Below are 19,748 nucleotides of genomic sequence, written 5' to 3' on the forward strand. Positions count from 1 at the left end.
ATTTTATAAATATTTTATCTTTTACTTATGCATTAAGGTCTCATTTGGGATACACATGTTTTAGCTTAAAAGTTAAAAAGTTACTAAAAAAAATTAAAAAAACTTATAACTTATACCAAAAATTTAAATATTCTCTTTTATCTCTAATTTTTTACACATTTATTTGTAAAAAACTAAAAAATCATTCTAAACATATTAATTTTTTAATCTTATATTTTAATAAAAAATTAAAAAATTACTAAAATAATATGTTGACAAATAAGGCCTAAGGACACTTATTAATAAGGCTCTTAACACTGATTTGGCTTTTGTCACACCAACTTAACTACTTTGGTTATACTTTTTGGAATTTTAAAAAGTCAAATCTACCATGGCAATAGAGGGATTTATGAGGGGAGAAATACATGGTACACACTATTCAATGTGTATTTTATAACTAAAAATAATAATATAATTTTAATTTTCTTAGTTATAATTAAAAAAATATCATAACTAAATATAATATGAGATATAATTAAAGAATTCATCATTTATAATTGAAAAAAATTAATAATAACTAAAAAAATAATATAATTAAAAATGCATAAGTTATACCTTTTTATAATGATGTATATTAAAATTTCCCTCATAAAGGTCACAATGAGATATTGACATGGCAAAAAAGACAAATCTACTCTCTAATTGCATCTTTGTGGACCCCTCTCACCTATCATATGCTTAGGTCAAGTTTGGCAACTTAAAAATAATTCATCTTTTTATCTTTTTTTTCATTACATCACCTCTTCACTTTTCTGTACATCTTTTCGTAAAAAACAATCCCTTACTAGAAGTCTAGAACTCTAATATTATAATAATTACATTTACTTATCATATTAAAATTAAATTAATAAAATAAGTTTTATCGATCAAATCAATTACTATCTTAATACTGATACATCAAATAATAAACAATATATATATATATATATAAATATAATAATTAATTATTTTAGTTATTTTTTAAATTTTTTTACAAAAAAAAAATTAAATAAAAATAGGGAGAAATTTTTTTTTGGGTAACTTTTTTCATTTTTTTGATTATGATATTATCAAGAATTATTACATCATTATTACCAATTTAATAATGATACATTGGCAAATAAAACAAAATAAATAAATAAATATAATCATTATTGTAATATTATTAACATGAAGCAGATTTATGCTAGTTGACGTGATATGTGTTTGATTTATGACAAATTATTTAAAATAAATCAAATTTAAATATTTTTAAAATTTATTAAAATTTAAATAATTTGCTACCCTATTTGATTTGATTATATATTATATTAAAAAAATCCAATTATTCCAAGTCATAATCAACATGATTAAAGTAGGTCACTTAAAAATAATTAAATTAAGGTAATTAAACATACTTAAAATTTTATTAATATTGTAAGTTAAATAAATCGATTCGACTATTTCTCTCTCATCATATATACGGCATTATACACACGCCACCACCCGTATCTATCACCCCAACCCAGCCGTCTCTCTAGAAATCGAAACACACACCAAAACGCATAAAATCTCACACTTCACTCACACTCACACTCACACTCACACATCAAAATTTTCCCGGGAAAAACGTTCACGATTCTCGGAAAACGCTCGTGTGAAATCCAGAGTGTTCTCTCAGCTTCTCTCCTCACGCGTAGAACCAAAAACGCATCGATCCGAAGAGTCTCAAATCAGTTACCTTTTTTGATCTCCCAAGCATATATGTATATTTGGTGTTTGTATGTAAAATTTTCGAATTTGTGACTCGGATCTGACTTAAAGTAAATGATTTAGTTTTCAATTAAGGGTGATTTAGATGTTAGGCATAGGAAGAAGAAGTTTCGATATGAGGTTAGGTTATGGATTGAAATCGAGGTCGCGCCGTGTGGTTCAGGACAGTTCTATGGCGGCTGCGGAGGCGGAGATTGATGAGTTGAAGGGGAGTTGTTGGGAGAATTTGCCGGAGGAGCTGTTGAGGGAGGTGTTGACGAGGATAGAGGAATCGGAGAGTAGTTGGCCGGTGCGGAGGAATGTGGTTGCCTGTGCCGGAGTGTGCCGGAGTTGGAGGGAGATCATGAAGGAGGTTGTCATGACGCCGGAGGTCGCTGGAAAATTGACGTTTCCGATATCGGTTAAACAGGTTAGATTCTTGATGCTCCATTCGAATTTTGACAGTTTATTGTGCAAGTGTTGATTTTAGTGTTTGTTTTTTCTTTAATTAGTGTTTGCTTGTTGATTTGATGTTGTATAGATTAGTTTTTTTGATAGGTTAGAACATGAATTGTTAGCTTGGATGAGCATAGAATTGCCCCTAATTGTGTTGTTTCCTAGGCCAAGTTACATTCCATGATTATTGACTATGTGGAAGCGCGGTATTGGCGTGTTGAGCTGGTGCTCCTGAACTACTGAATAAATTACAGGCTAACTACTTGTAAAAACCTGTGATTGATGAGAAAAGGGTTGAACTAGAAAGAAAGTCACCAAGTTTTGCACTTGTGGTTAAACTATACACCTATGGCAATTTGCTCAGCTCTTGTAATGTCTTAATGTTAAAAAGGTTGTAAAATTGTTTATATATATATATAGTTTCTGCTGAGTGACTTAGAGTTATGTGGCTAATGTGGAATGAAGGAAACATCGTCTTCACATTGTCTGATCATTTGGATTTGAAAACATTATCCACCTTTTCAGTCATGCCTTTGGGCTCACCCCTTCCTTTGCCCTTCCTCTTTGGTTTGCTACGCCCGAAGCCCCACTTCATACCAGTTTAGCCCTTCAGCCTTTGATTTGTGTCGAAAACGATCGAACTCATTGTCTCTGGGGTGAAATCACCTGCAGGACTCACTCACCTGTTTAGGCAGTTCTCTTCGTCTACCCTTGACCTTTTCCCTTTGGGTTCTCAGACCTAGCTATGCTTGTTTATCTTTATTATGTTTGCACTTATGGCATGGTAAAACCCCTGGTGTAAAATGTTTACTACTTAATGCTTTGCTAATATAATAATTAATAAAGCCTTTTTCCCAGAATTACTACAAGCACTTTTAGAAAAAGGTGGGTTAACTAAAGAAAGATGAAACCAGATGCATTCTTAAGAGAAAGTACTTTGCATTACCTATGATGAAAGGAAAAATAGACTTGCATTACTAAAAGGAAAGTTGCACCTCGATACCGGGGGGCTTTTCTCAAAAGAACTTGACCATGAATTGAATGAACTCATAAGAAGATGACTTATGGGAATTAGATTTATCCTCTTCACACCTCCAAATTCGGTCAGTTAAAACTGGTTCACATGTTTACGACTTGAAACTAATGAGACATGGCAGGAACGCCTGGAACCACTTTGTACTAACCATTTATGAGAGCCCCAAATCTCAATATTGATTGGTTTTGTTTGTATTAGTGAACTTGCTCAATAATCTCTAAGAAAGCTAGTATGAGCCTTTTGGGGACCATTTTAAGCTTGTATAATTTAGAACCAATTTCTAATTTTCTGTTTGACTGTTTATTATTTTATTGGAGCTATCTTACCCAGTCTTATACAACAATTTCCTGTTAACTGTTATGGTTGTGAGAATTGTAGCTGTTCTTGAGATGCCATGAAGTATACATGGGACAATCATAAGATTAGTGAGCCAGCTATAATTTAAATCTTGTTTATTGTAAGAGACTATTTCTTTTTCTTTTCCTTTTTTTTTTTTTTTGAAGCTGGGATCTTTGTAGTTAAGTTATTCAGGATCAACTAATTGCTTTTGTTGTTTGATTTTGCACTTGTGTATGCTTATAAGCACTGGCTATTTTTTCAGCCTGGTCCTAGAGAGTCTCTCCTCCAGTGTTTTATAAGACGGGATCGGTCTGCACATACATATCATCTTTACCTTAATTTAACTCAAGGTGAGCAAAGTATCTTTCTTTGTGCTTCTGTGCCGTAATGACACTTTCTAATAGGCTTGTTTTGCTAGGCATATTTGATTAATTGGTAGATTCTCTTTTCCCAGTCTTTTGCATGGACCAATTGGAGGATAGTTGCCCTATTTTCAGTGGCAGAGCCAGAATTTTTACAGTGGGTGCAAATCAAGAGCTAATTATTTAATAAATTTTTAGTTTAAAGTTTAGGAGTTCATGGATGTTTGTTATTTTACCAAACAACTAAACACACTTTCTCACTCTTTCTATTTGTCTTTCACTTTTAACACACAGATGGACAACAACATAAATATTATGTGCATGTATATCCTTTAAAATAACTTAATATTATTTTAGAACAGTAATTTGAAAAAAATCAAGATGTTTCAAAATTTTCTTTAAATTTTGATTCAAAATTTATGAAACCAGCATGTGTCTTTTGGTTATAAATAGTTAAATAGCATGACACTTTTCGAAATAAATTCCCCCCCCCCCCCCCAATACCTTTATTTTCAATAAATCATTAGTGGGTGAGTTTTTTTTTTTCCTTTTTTTTTTATTTTTATTTTTAAATTTTAATTATAAGTTGATTTATGAAAAATAAATCGGCCTAAAATCTTTTTAAATTATTGAACTAACGTTAAAATTTTTTAAAATTTGAGTGGGGTCCGGTAAACGTACTAAAATATATGTAGCTCCACCCTTGCCTATTTGTTTTACGGCTTCCACTTTTTTCCATCTCTTTGGCAGCATTGGCTGATGATGGGAAGTTTCTTCTTGCTGGTCGTAAGTTTAGGCGCCCCACTTGCACAGAATACAACATCTCTCTGCATCCCGATGATATGTCAAAGGGAAGTAGCACATATATAGGGAAATTAAGGTGTGTTCTCTCTAAGTCCTACCTGGCTTACTGTTTGGTCATCAATTTTTATGTGGGTTATAATAGTGCCATTCTTTTTAGGGGAAAATACAGAACAGTGGTAGTTTGAAAAAACAATTGCAAATTCATGAAACAGTTTTAAGATTTTAATTATTAATATTTATAAAGTTTACCATTGATTTGTAATAATTTTTTTAAAATGTCACTGATGTGATATTTCTCCTTTTTACTCTTGCCTAGATCAAACTTTCTGGCAACCAAGTTCACAATCTATGATGGCCTGCCACCTCATGCTGGAGCCAAAATGATGAGAAGCCGTTCAACTAGGCTAGTGGGCTCAAAACAAGTTTCCCCCAGAATTCCTGCCGGCAACTATCCAGTAGCTCACATCTCATATGAGTTGAATGTGTTGGGATCCAGGTAACAAAAGGGCTCATGTGTGTACTTGTAGACTTTGTATTAAGCAATTGAATTGTCTATGTATGCAAAGGTTTGGTCAGAAATAATAAAATCATTTTTAAAAATGTATATATATGGATGAGACTTTGCTCCTCATGCTTTTTAGCATAACCGCTAGTGGAAATTTGTGGATTGTAATGATTTGTTGTTTGGTTTTACTTTACATAACTTCATAGAACAATCTAGCTAATGCTAAATTAGTTTTTGTTTCATATTTTTATTTTTAACAAACAGGGGTCCTAGAAGAATGCACTGTGTCATGGATGCCATTCCTGCTTCTGCTATAGAACCTGGTGGTGTGGCTCCCACACAGACTGAGTTCCCTCTTAGCAACATAGATTCCTTTCCATCACTCCCATTTTTCCGATCAAAATCAAGCCGCAAGGAGAATTTTCTTTGTGAATCAACTGATCAGAGAAATGGGGAACTGGTTTTGAAAAACAAGGCTCCCAGATGGCATGAGCAACTACAGTGCTGGTGCTTAAATTTTCATGGACGGGTAACAGTTGCTTCTGTGAAGAACTTTCAGTTGGTGGCTTCTGCGGAGAATGGACAGGCAGGCCCACAACACGAAAAGGTCATCCTCCAGTTTGGGAAAGTAGGGAAAGATGTGTTTACCATGGATTACCGGTATCCACTATCTGCATTTCAGGCATTTGGAATCTGCCTTAGCAGCTTCGACACCAAGATTGCTTGTGAATGACAAATTGATAGGTCTGGATCTGATTACTCTATTATGTACACACAGTATCCTATTGAGAATATTCACATGTTTATCTGTTAACTTTTGTGTCAGGTCAATTAGCATGTAGTTTGATTATAACTGCGTTGGAATATATGTGTGTGTATACATATTTATAAAATAAAAAAATATTTTAAAAAAAGCTGGGAATAGGTCAATCAACTGATCTTTTACTGCAAAGTTTTATCACTTTCAGATAATGAATGGTTTAGGATTATCTCTGGAGTGTTGGTTCTAACCTTGTACATCATGTTGCATTTTAAGCGAGGGTCGTGTTGGAGCTAGTTCAGACTCTTCTTTGCCACCGTCATCTTGTTTTTATATACACTTCAGTAATTTGAGTTGCATGATATCTAATCTTTTCATTATACTTTGAACTTGTAATTGTGTGTTAATCCTCACCACCATGACCGCAATCTTGCTGCCCCAATCAGCACTACATCACTCGACCAGTGCCGTGACTACCACCACTCCATCCACCTACCCAAGCCATGCTGCCCCAATCAGCACTACATCACTCAACTAGTGCCGGGAGTAGCACCACCCCAGCCACTCACCCAAGCCATTCTCATCCGCACTACAGACTCAGAGCACCGTTACCTCCCCCATTGCCGCCATTTAGGACATTTCTCATGCACTGCATCTGTGAATGCTCTAGTTTTATGGCTTTCAATTGATTCAGATGAAACATAGAGAAGATAGCAAGAAACCAATAGCAAAAGGTTTTGAAAGGCACCGTGGTTGAGCAAGAAGGGTTTCTACTTCTATTGGGAAATATCAATACTCGTGTTTTGAGAATTTTATATAAGTGGTATATCAAACCAATAACAAGGGTTAAAGAACTACATAACCCTATAAACAAGAAAATGATGGAGAAATAAGAAAATATTATTGAATGGGCACACGACTACGCTGTCTTCTTGACTCATAAGATAATTTTTTTTTTTTTGAGAATACAATAATTGGATAGAGTCCTCTTATATGAGTGAATCTACACCTTTGATGGAACTTAACTTAAAAAATTTCGTTTGAATTTTACTTAGATTTTGAATTTGTTTAGAACTACAATTTAACCTTTTACAATAGGTATTGTTGGGTTGATTAAATTTGATACCCCAAATTTTCAATATATCTAATGTGCCATCAATAAATAAATCCGTGGTCTATTAAACCAATGTATTGATATTCAAATTTGATGATGGAAGCATTATTAAAATTTTAACATTTTGTTTAGAATAATGTTGTAAATGTTAGACGAATCAAATATTTCATAAATTTTTTTGTAACTTTGTTTCACTTAAATTTGATAGACTTGTTAAAAATTGATGGAGATCAGTATGTTATAGTCGACGTATTCTAAAAAGTAAACAATTCAAATTATCGAAATCAATTTTGAAATGAGCTCATACGACCACACAACAATGGTTGTTGTGCCTCCACACAACAGTTACCAAATTTCCTTTTGTATTATCTTCGTTTAATATTCAATAAATAGGGTAAGATCATAAATAGTTTCCTTTTGTATTATCTTCGTTTAATATTCAATAAATAGGGTAAGATCAGAAATAGTCATGCGGACGCATTGGCCAGCTTGGCCTCGGCCATTGAACAAGCAAGAAGCCGAAGATCATGGTTGTGAACCCTTGAAGTGAAAGTTGATCAGTGGATATACCCATCACATACCCAATTCATGTTCAATTCTAGGATTAACTTGATCAAATGGTCATCATTAGCCTTCTAGAATATTCCATGATTCTTTTACCCTTCCACTATATCCTAAAATTCTCTAAACTATTATAGTACATAGTGAAGTATTCTATACTTTTTTTAGAATATTTTACAATCTTTCCGATTCGTTTAGACTTCTATAATGTTCTATTAAATTATAAATTATTCTAGGGAGCTTTTTAGAATGTTCTAGATACTCCCAACATCATAGAATGATGTGAATACTTTAGATAGTCTGTGTCGATTCCAACCAAAAAGAACATATATTATTTTTCTCCAACTCAGACTTCATTTTTGGAAAGCAAATACTCTACCAATCAACTCCAGATAATGATGATTTTTTGAAGCCTTTGTCTAGCCCTGAAATTTTACAAGCTGTGAAAGACATTGGTGCTTTTAAAGCATCAGGGATTGATGGTATCCAAGCAACTTTTTACCATAATTATTGGAGTACTGTTGGTAAATCTGTGTGTGATTTTGTTATTACTTGTTTTAATAATAATTCTGTGCCTGTGTCTGTCAATGAAACTCTCATTGTTCTTATCCCTAAGATTGATAATCCTGAAAGCATCAAGCAATTTAGGCCCATCAGCCTCTGTGATGTTACCTATAAAATCATTTCTAAAATTGTTATAGGTCGTATTAGACCACTCTTGGACAGCCTAGTGAGCCCAAACCAATGCAGGTTTATTCCAGGAAGGAATACAACTGATAACATCATCATCACCCAGGAGATCTTCCATACTCAGAGGCATAAAAAAGGTAAGAGTGGAGGTATGATTTTTAAAATAGATTTGGAGAAAGCCTATGATAGATTGTCTTGGGAGTTTATTAGAGACACGCTCTCTGAGTTTCATTTGAATGATAGTTGGATAAACCTTATCATGAACAGTAAGTCTGCTATCCTATGGAATGGTGAGATTCTGGGAGGTATTAAGAATGAGAGAGGTTTGAGACAAGGGGATCCTCTCTCCCCTTATATTTTTGTTCTTTGCATGGAAAGACTTTCTAATATGATTAATTCCAAGGTTGACAGTGGTCAATGGAAGGGTATCAAAGCAGCTCATAATAGTCCTCCTATCTCTCATCTTTTCTTTGCCGATGACCTTATTTTATTTGCCAAAACTGATAGCTCCAACTGTGATGTTATTATGGAAGTGCTCTTTGATTTTTGTGCTGTCTCTGGGCAAAAAATCAATTATTCCAAGTCCAAACTTTTTGTTTCTCCTAACCTTTCTCATAACAAAGCCTTATCTTTGAGGTTCCAGAGTGGCATCCCTCTAACTCAAAACCTTGGTCATTATCTTGGTTCTCCCATGATCCATGGTAGAGTCAATAGAAACATGTTTAAGGGTATTATGGATAAGTTAAAGAGTAGACTGTCTGGTTGGAAAGCTAGAAACCTTTCCTTAGCTGGCAGAACCACACTCATTCAGTCTGTTACATCTGCTATACCCAACTACATCATGCAAACCATGGAGATTCCAAGGAGGCTCTGTGTTGATATGGATAAACTTAATAGGAATTTTTTATGGCGTGAAACTGACTCCATAAAAAAAGTTCACCTGGTTAACTGGGATAGTGTTTACAGGAGCAAGGCTAAAGGTGGGCCTGGCTTGAGAAAAGCAAGGAATCAAAATGCAGCTCTATTGACTAAACTTGGGTAGAAAATGCTGAGTGACACTGATAAATTATGGTGTAGAGTTCTGCAAACTAAGTATTTGAGGAGGAATTCTCTTTTTAATTGGTCCCTTAAGAGGAATTCTTCCCATATTTGGAAAAGCATATGTAAAAACAGGAAATTTCTCAAGAAAGGTGTCAAATGGAATGTGGATAATGGTGAAAAAATATATTTGTGGTGTGACTGGTGGTGTGGTCAACACCCACTAGCTGAAACATACACTTCCCAAAAGGATAATGTTCTCCCAAAAGTTAACACAATTCTGGATGAAGAGGGCAATTGGGACATAGAGGCTTTGGAAAATATTTTAAGTCATCAAGATATCCAGAAAGTCATTAAAGTTCATAGGCCCAGATTTGTCACACATACTGATACTCCTGTTTGGGTTGGATCCACCTGTGGTAATTTTACTATAGCGTCAGCCTATAATCTCATTGTGGGCCAGGTTGTTGATAGCAGAGATTGGAAATGGATCTGGAAATTAAAAGTTCCCCAGAAACTTAAATGCTTTATCTAGCTTATGCAACAAGGGAGACTCCTTACTAACCACTTGAGACTCTTGAGGAATATGGCTATATCTAACCTGTGTCCTCGATGTGGTTTGGTAAGTGAGGATATGAGCATCTATTCAAAGACTGCAACACTTCCAAAGTCATTTGGACTGCAATCAAAGATCTTAATTGGTGGGAGAAGGGTTGTGATCGGCCTTTATTTGAATGGATTACCTCCAATTTAAAATCTAAAAACAAATTTTTTAGACAAAATTGGCAGCTTGTGTTTTTAACTACTCTTTGGCAAATTTGGAAAAACCGTAATAAACTTGTGTTTGAAAATGTGATCTCTCCTATTCAACTCAGTCTCAAGAACATTTTTAACTATGTTCATGAGATTGATGAGACCAATCAATTTGCCCTTCATTCCAGACCATATCAACACAAACTAATTCATTGGTTTTATCCACCTGCAGGGAAGCTTAAACTCAATGTTGATGGATGCTCAAAAGGAGACCCAGGCCAAGCTGGATATGGAGGGCTGCTGCGAGATGAAATGGGTCTATGGATCTGGGGTTTTTATGGAAAACTTGGACACTGCTTAAGCCTTGAAGCTGAATTGTGGGCTATATACGGAGGCCTTACAATCTTATTCCAGAAAGGCAATCAGGGAGTGGAAATCGAATCTGATTCAGAGTTGGCAATCAACCAAATTCAATCTGCTCCATGTTCGAATATGGCATATAAAGCTCTCGTTGAGGATACTAAGTTCCTGCTAAAGAGATGTGATTGCTCCCTGCGGCATACTCCAATAGAGGGTAATAGATGCGCAAATAAACTTGCAAACATGGGAGTTGCACAAGATGACCATGTTCTGCTGCTGGAGGATCCCCCGAAGAAGTAAAGACTCTGGTCATAGATGATATGACTGGAGTTAGAGTGCTGAGGGACTAGTTTTTTGCTTGTCTGTTGACTAGCCTAGCTACTTTTCTTTTCTGTTCTGTTGTTTAAACATTTCCTATGAATTAAAAAAAAAAAAAAAAAAAAAACTCCAGATTTTTTTCTAAAATTAAAATTAAAAAAAAATGGACAAATAATTTAGATGGAATTGTTAATATTAAATAAAAAGATGAAATTAGTATAAAGAATTAAAATGTTTCAAAATATTTTGTGAAAAATAGAAAGTAATAGTCCATAATGAAAATCATAATTTTTAAAAATAAAATAAAATATATTAATAACTTTCCTATTTTAAGTTAGAACGAATTACACCAACAGTCCCTATAGTTTGGGGTTCGTGTTTCTTTGGTCCCTGACTTTTTAATTATGACATATTTGACCATGAATTTTGAATCTTATTCTAAATAAGAACAATTGAAGATACCATTGTTTAATTTCAAGGGCAAAATATGACGAATTACACTAACAGTCCCTATAGTTTGGGATTCGTGTCACTTTGGTTCATGACTTTTCAATTATGACATATTTGATCCTAAATTTTAAATCTTGTTCCAAATAAGGACAATTGAAGATACCATTACTTAATTTCAATGGCAAAATTGTTAATTTGATAAAATATAAATTAATTTGACAAAAATATATGTCAAAATTTTTTTTAAAAAATTTAAAAATTATTTATATTTACCAAAGATAAAATTATGTAAAATTGATAAATCTTTTAAACATTTATTTATTTATTTATTTACCAAATTAATTTTTAGGGTAAATTATACTGACACCCCTGAGGTTTGGTTCGATTACATCTCACCCACTGATGTTATAAAAATTACATTCTCACCCTGTGGTTAATAATCTCATTTCACAAACCCCCTACTTATATAAAAAGCAGCAACTCCTAATAGAAAAACAAAAGAAATTACATTGAAAAAAAAGAAAAGAAAGGAAAGAAAAATAAAATAAAAGAAGTAAAGCAAAATAATAAAAGAGAGAGTGTATGAATTCAATATTTTTCATACCAATGTTAATTTCGTCTAAATAATTACAATGACAAGGGGTCAGTATAATTTCTCAAACATCATGGGTGATATGTATGAAACCCAAATCTCAGGGAATGTAAGTGTAATTTATCCTAATTTTTATTAGTATGTGTTTAGATGATGATAAAGTAATGGGTGATTGTTATGATTTTAATGTGTAATCGATATATTTAATATATAAAATATTTTTAGTTTTAGATTTTTTGATCTAATGGATTGGTTTACTAATAATATCAAAGTTGTCGCCATATTTGACTTTTGAAAAAAATAGAAAATAATTTAATAAAAATAAAAACAACCATTCATTACGTGATTATCATCCAAATCCATAATAAAAATTAATTTGGTAAAATAAATAAATGTCTAAAAAATTTATCAATTTTACATAATTTTATCTTTAGTGGGTAGATATAATTTTTAAAAATTCAAAAATATTTTTTGCTATTTATTTTTGTCAAATTAATTTATATTTTATCAAATTGACAATTTTGACATTGAAATTAAGTAATGGTATCTTCAGTTATCCTTATTTAGAACAAGATTCAAAATTTAAAATCAAATATATCACAATTAAAAAGTTAAAAACTAAAATGATACAAACCCAAAAGTATAAGGATAGTTAGTATAATTCGTGATTTTAATTTAACAATTTATTAGTCCACCACCACAAGGACTCATTATAAACATTAGATCTAGAGAATAAAAATCCTTTTTTCTTGTGTATCACTAAAAACCTATAAATATACTATGGAAAGTAACAAAAGTAGATCAAGAGAATAGAAATCGGATTTTATTGGAGTGAGTTGGGATTGATATATATAAAAGTAAAAGAAATTTGGTTTGTGGTTTCCAATTCCAGGTATATGGTGAAGCAAATCGAGAACAGCAAAGCTCGAAGATTGACTTACAAGAGAAGATTGAATTGTATCAAGAAGAAGACTATGGAGCTCACCACTCTGTGCGGCATCAATGCCTGCTTGGTCTGTTTGGGGCCGAACGGAGAGGTCGAGACGTGGCCCGAGAAGCCGAGCGACGTGAGAGATGTGATCTCCAAGTATAAAGGACCTTCTGAGATTGAATCTGAATCTGAAACTGATGTTTTGGATGAAAAAATTGAAGAGGTCGAGAAGGAGATCGAGGCCATCAAGAAGAAAAATTTGGGGAAGATTTCGATGTTGATGCAGTTAAAGAGAATAGAGTTGCCCAAAAGAGCAATCTAGATGAGGATTTGATGAGATATTGGAGCAGATTAAAATGGATGGTTTGAACCGCAATTATATTAGTAAGCCACTTGTTACTGATAAAATTACGGATGAAAAAAAATTACACAGTCCATGTTTTGCATTTCATCAAATAAGGGATGAAAAAGAATTAAAGATTCCATCTTTTATATTCCATGATATGAAATACTGGATGAAAAAGAAACAGAGATTCCATCTTTTACATTCCAATGTAAAGAATCCGTCAGAATTTGGGAGTTAATTCATTCCATACATGTTTGTTTAGTTTAGTTACAATTGTACCTATTAGTTTGATATTGAATTAGTTTTGATGTTATGTAGAAATCATGTTCATGTTACATGGTACTCTCATTATCTCGTAATTGTAATTATCAGTGGTCATTATCAATGGTCTATTCCATCGTGTGACAATAAGACTCAAATTTAGACATTACACCGGTTTAATATAGAAGAAAGACAAAAATAAGACTCAAATTTAGACATTACACCGGTTTAATATAGAAGAAAGACAAAAATAAAGGTTCTTGACATATTTATTAGAATTTGAACTAGTTGCCAACACAAAAGGATAATTAAAAATTAACATGTACAATGCTCAGTGAAGCTTCTCGCCAATCCAAAAAATAGGACATAAAAGAAATATGACACACAAGATATTTTACTCTCTCAATGCAATTTAACAGGTATTCTGGTTTGTATTAAAGGCATACTGGTCCAGCAACACATGTAAATTCATGAATTGTATCTCCCGTAAGAACCAGAGATTATATTACAACCCTTCATTCCCCTTGATCCGAGCAGACTTCTTATCTTTCTTTCTTCTGGGAGCACCGACAGCACCAGGGTCCACCAATGGGCCAGACCAAGTTTGGATGGATGGTTTTGAATACAAGAAATTCATGGAACTGAATGGGACATCAGGAGGGTCAAATGCTGGATCCATGTGATGTGAAGAACCTAAAGGGTAACCGAGTGTTCCATCCTGGTGTGGGGGAGGAAATTTCTCACTTTTGCTCTTGGCATTTGCATGCGTTATTAGACGCCGCCTCTGTTTTACAAATAAACAAGACACAGCAGTGTAGATCAATCAATTAGTACTTAACAATAAAAACCCAAGTTTGGAAGGAAAACAAAAAAAAACAAAAATTCCATGATAGATACCACATGAATGAACCAAGACATTATTTTAGCATTAAAAAGCAATTCCTACTCAATGTTAAAATAAGTTTCATCCATAAAAACATCTGAAGCCTTAGTGTTGGTAAATTTAAATAACCAAAGCATGAAAAAACAATATAGCTGAAAGAAGAAGTTTATCAGACATACATCAAGATTAGCTTGCAGCTCAGCATTGGCTTCCGGAACAGGGATTGCTCTTACAGCTCGATCACGCGTACGAATTTTCTTCACAGCATCAGCATTGGATTTACCAGCTCGAAGTCTAAATTCATGAAACTCATTTCAGCTACCCATGAGAGAGAAAACTATAAATGAACACTCATTCACTATTGTCTTAGCTAAGAAAATTGAAGACATAATTATCAACTGACTGGAAAGTTTAAAATAACAACAATGCTACAGACCCCCAGACGACCCCCACCGACCCCCCCCCCAGTGCCACGTGTCGGCCTAGGATTGGCCGGAAACTTTAAAAAAAAAAAAAACTGTTTTTTTTGCCCAATCATGGGCGACCCCCAGCACCCCCAGCTGGGGGTCCAAGTCATTTTTCTTAAAATAAATAGAGAAAACTGATACATGGGTGAATAAATAGTCACAAAACTTATGCAGGGATAATTTCTTATCAATTGCTGAAAATTACAAGAACTTATGCAGCACAATTTTCTTAGTAAATTCCTTATGAAGGTTTTTTCTGTAAGTGGTTTGTTATACAGTTCATTTGTTCATAATTTCCCATTATAGCAACAAAAAATATACTTTTTATTTTTATTTTCCTTTTCTATGCATATTTTTGGAAAAGAAGCAGGGATAATGAAGATTGCAATCAGAATTTTAGAATATCAAGATTTAATAATTAAAGTCCTCTACCAACCTTCTAGCTTCTTCATCCCGTCGTTTAGCATCCATCTCCTTGCTGGGAGGATATTTTGGAAGACTTGAAGGATCACAAGCATAAGGTTTGGTTATGAAGAACTGTCAAAAAGAAAGCAACTTATACAAATTTGACAATCCACTAGTATGAATAATAGTAGGCTCTTTTTAACTTTTAACCCAAGGATTTTTTCTTCGATTTTTCAATAAGGACCTTTTTTGGCTCCTTTCCTTATAATATAATAAAATTTTTTTTTTAAAAAATTCAAAAATATAAGGTGATTATAGCCCCTCACAGAATAAAGTAAATACCATGTTGTCAAAATCCACAGCCTAGATTACTAGAGAATCTTACCTGAACAAATATTGTCTACAAATTTGCCCCGAAAGGCTTCTTATAGTACAAAGCAATTCCCTCTATTTGTGGCAAGAATCTTTTAGCTAAGGTAGCATAGCATGTGAATGTGTATCCCTTCAAGAATAAACAACATTCTTGGTGCAAATCATAAGTTGATGTAAAACATGCACGTCATCGATACAACATTGTTCTATACACAAGATAGTAACAAGAGAAAGACTTGACTTATTGAATGTACCTTCATGGGGGTGACTAAAAAAGCACCAACTCTTAAGCTAAAAAATTAAGGCCCTGTTTGGTAACACAATTAAACACTTAAAACTGAACACATTCAGTGAATTCACATTTAAGTGCGTTTAATAACATATAATTGTTTACCACTTAAAATCTGAAGATTGACTCAAAATAGGTCCAAGTCAGAAAGACTCGACTTAAAGATTTTCATTTTCATTCTCAACTAGTAACACATTTAAATATTTCAGCACTAGATATTCAGTAGTAAACTTTTCAGCACATAAATTTCAGTTTTATCAAAAAGACTCAGCAAGGACTTCAGAAACTATTTGGCAATCCTGGGCCTCAGTAATTGAATTAATTCATTTCACTAATCTGTTAGTCATATCCTAAAAGGAGAACCTCACATATTTTGATAAGTGATTAACATGAAAAAATAAACTCGAAAGTTATTTGACCATAAACCAGTTTAAAGCAGAGGAAAAACAAGCAGAAACCACCCAAACAAGAGCCTATATTGCAAATACAGAAAATAAAAAGGGGCAATAATATAAAAGCTCACTTCACTCCTCAATGCAGATGTGGCAGTTTGACGTTCAGCAGGGTCAATTGTAAGAAGTGTCTCAATTAACGGCAGTGATGACGGTGGAAAATCTTTAAATGTCTCTGCTATACATCTTTTGTATGATTGTTGGGGCTTAAATAAGGTTGCATGTGGCAGCTTCGACTTTTTCCAGTATTCTTCAGAAGGAGAGCCACATAGCTTGAATATTTTGTGCAGCTGCTCCACCTAATTAAAAAAAGAGAGAAAAAAAAAACATTGTCATGGAAACAGTAGGACTCACAAAAACCATTTAATCGTCGATTTTAACATTCAGCAACGAAATCAAGGTGTATAATGTTATTAAAACCCTGTCCTTTTTTAATTGCTAAATATGCAGCCAGCTTCATAAGCATACCCATATCCAGATAAAGCCACTCTATATATCTTAAACTGTGAGAAGCAACAACATCAAATGGTTAAAAGCACACGCATCTAGAGGAATATCATGGTATTATAAAAAACTAACTCTTAATAAAATAAAATAAAAAAACAAGCACTAATCATAATGCTTACGAGAATGTATTCCTAATGTTCCGTTTCATGTTCTAACAAACATTGGTGAAGATTCAGTATACCTCGTTCGACTAAATTGATGTCGGGCGAGGCTCAATAATATCATCATCATCACAATGACAAACATCATAAAACAGCAGAAACACTTCTTGCAATTATTCTTTTTGTATTAAAACAAATGGAGATAAGACATACACAAGACACTTTTCAATATCATCAACCTTCTCAAATAGTCAAAACAAATTGTCATTTCATTCATTTGTCAACCAGGACTAGGAGTAGAATAGTGAATTACTCAGAGCAAACAGCATAACCCAGTACTCTCCAAAGAGTTAGAATGGTTAAGCTGAGGTATTACTCAAAAGGGGTAAAGTCAAGAAGTTTCAAAGTTACCTCTGTTCGACCAGGCATGATAGGCTTCCCAGCCAACAGCTCGGCAAGAATGCAACCTGCACTCCATAGGTCCACACCTACACTGTAGTCAGTGGCCCCCAGAAGTAGTTCCGGGGGCCGATACCATAGGGTAACCACCCGACTAGTCATTGGCTGCTTGTGATTAGGGTCAAAAAATGAGGCCAACCCAAAATCAGCTATCTTAAGAACCCCTCCATGGTCAATAAGAAGGTTTGAGCCCTTAATATCACGATGCAGCACATGTCGATTGTGACAATGTTCAAGCCCCGACAATAGTTGATGCATATAGCACTTGACCTGCCACATATCACAGACAAAACATAACATACACAGCTACACTTAAACACTGTAATCAAAATTTAACCTTGAAGAACTATCAAACAAACAAATATAAGCTAACCTGAGCCTCGGTGAATTTGATTCCTGGGCTCGAAGCGAGTCCAGCCAAATCATGATCCATATATTCAAACACAAGGTACAAACTACAAGACATCCTTGATGTCACTAAACCTTGCAATTTCACAACATTGGGGTGATCCAGCCGTCTTAGAATCAAAATCTCTCTAGCCATAAATTTCACACTCTCTGGCTCCAAATTGTCAAATCGAACCTTTTTCAATGCAACAATTTTCCCACTAATAGCATCCCTAGCTTTGTACACATTACTATACGTGCCTTGCCCAATCTAATCACAAAATTATGAAAGCAATCAACAAAGAATAAGACAATAAACCTTTTTAAAAAAAAACAATAATTGGCAACTAAACTAAGAAATACAAATACTTGCCTTGTCAATTTTCTCAAAAGTGTCAGCTCGCCGAGGCGTCCACCCATTAATTGCCTCACCGGCAACAGCGGAGAGCCAAGATGGCCACCCAGCAGCCACTTGCTCACCACAGACATGCTTTGGTGGGTTGCTCAGCCTTGGATTCGGCTTAGACCTCCTTCTCTCTCCTCTTGACTTTGTACTCTCATCCTTATGCTCCTCCTTATGATCACCACCATTCTCAACCTCGCCGCCCTCCTCGGCTTTCACAACCGTAATCCTCTCCACAGATGGCACTGCCACTGCCAAATCCCTCTGCCTCTCCTTCTCTCTCCCCTTCTCTACTACTACAACCTCCAAGCTAGGCTGTCCGGACGACGAAATCTCTCTCCCAAACACACAACCCATCTCTCACCCACCAAAACCCTAGCCCTAACCCTCATTTCTCATCACATTCCACACTCTTCGCCTTCATTCACGAAAACCCAGATCAGCCTAAAATCCCAACTACACAAGTCTTCTCACCCACCAAAATCCTAACCCTAACACTCATTTCTCATCACATTCCACTCTCATTCAAGAATAACCCAGACTAATTTTAAAATCCCAACTACACAAAATCTTCACAGGAAAGAAGCTTAATCTCGGCAATGTTTATGATTAAGACAGGAATATACGCTAATTCATGAACCCTAGCTTTTTGCCTGACAAAGTACGAGCAGCAATGATTTCTGGGTTAGCCCCACAATCAATGGCAGTCAAAAATCAGCTATAGCAAAGCCATGAAAAAAGGTGATGCACAGCAAAAAAAAAAAACAAGCTTTATTGTGCTTTTTTTGTGTGTGCATTGTTTTGTTGGTGGGGTGAGTGGTGATTGGGAGATCAGAAAAGTTGAGTTACATCCAATAGAAAAAGGATTAAACTTACTAGCAGATTGAGCATTTTTGCATGGAAATGTAGAGCGAGAAAGACTACAGTTGTTGGTCTTTTTCTGCTCTGCTTTCTCTCTCAAAATTTATATAATTGCATACATTGGGATTTTTTTACCATGTAAGAAAATTTATAGAGAGAATTGATTGAGAAAATTTATACAAAAACAGTCTCTAACTTGTTTTCTTCCTCCCACACACACACTCTCTGTCTGTCTCTCTCTCTCTCTCTCTCTCTCTCTCTCTCATGTTCTCTGTTTTCTCTCTCTACTGTTCTCTGCAGCTTCCATGTCTATGCAAGGAAAAATTATTACGTGTATATTTTTACGATTCTATTGGTCATTATAGGATTTGGCTATTTCAGTATCAAGTGCATCATATAAATACTTGACACTTTTTACCGATAGGAATTATTAAATAGAAATTTTATTTTATTTTTTAATAAATAAAATATTTTTTTATCGGTAAGAGTTTATGAAATTATAATTCAATTAAAATTTTTAAAATTTTTTTATGAAAAATTTTCCGTTTAATAATTGTTGCTAGTCAGAGATCCCAATTACCTGTTCAGTTAAAATTTTAACCAAACACTAGCTATTCTTTTCATCATATTTCTTATTTTTTCTTTTATAAATTACACAACTAATAGAATTTTAAAAAAACACAACCTAATTAAATTTTTTGAATGACATGATAATTCCTCCCATCCAAGCTGCTCTG

The 19,748-nt window shown here is 34.1% G+C and overlaps 2 protein-coding genes across 2 annotated transcripts; one reads left to right on the plus strand and one right to left on the minus strand.

The window, feature by feature from the left end:
- Positions 1–1,044: 1,044 nt before the first annotated feature.
- Positions 1,045–6,101, plus strand: LOC114306080 (tubby-like F-box protein 3). The gene is made up of 5 exons (XM_082875734.1): positions 1,045–2,179; positions 3,843–3,930; positions 4,693–4,822; positions 5,063–5,242; positions 5,516–6,101. Exons 1-5 carry the CDS (start codon positions 1,856–1,858, stop codon positions 5,982–5,984), a joined length of 1,191 nt encoding a protein of 396 aa, XP_082731860.1. The 5' UTR covers positions 1,045–1,855; the 3' UTR covers positions 5,985–6,101.
- Positions 6,102–13,672: 7,571 nt separating this feature from the next.
- Positions 13,673–19,381, minus strand: LOC114306082 (putative serine/threonine-protein kinase At1g54610). Its single transcript, XM_028251248.2, has 8 exons — positions 19,027–19,381; positions 18,121–18,803; positions 17,734–18,018; positions 17,313–17,630; positions 16,365–16,592; positions 15,212–15,312; positions 14,488–14,602; positions 13,673–14,209 (listed from the first exon to the last, which is right to left on the minus strand). Exons 2-8 carry the CDS (start codon positions 18,505–18,507, stop codon positions 13,931–13,933), a joined length of 1,713 nt encoding a protein of 570 aa, XP_028107049.2. The 5' UTR covers positions 18,508–18,803; positions 19,027–19,381; the 3' UTR covers positions 13,673–13,930.
- Positions 19,382–19,748: the final 367 nt, after the last annotated feature.

Source organism: Camellia sinensis, chromosome 6 (assembly GCF_055761805.1).
Source record: "Camellia sinensis isolate YWXY chromosome 6, ASM5576180v1, whole genome shotgun sequence".
NCBI lineage: Eukaryota > Viridiplantae > Streptophyta > Magnoliopsida > Ericales > Theaceae > Camellia > Camellia sinensis.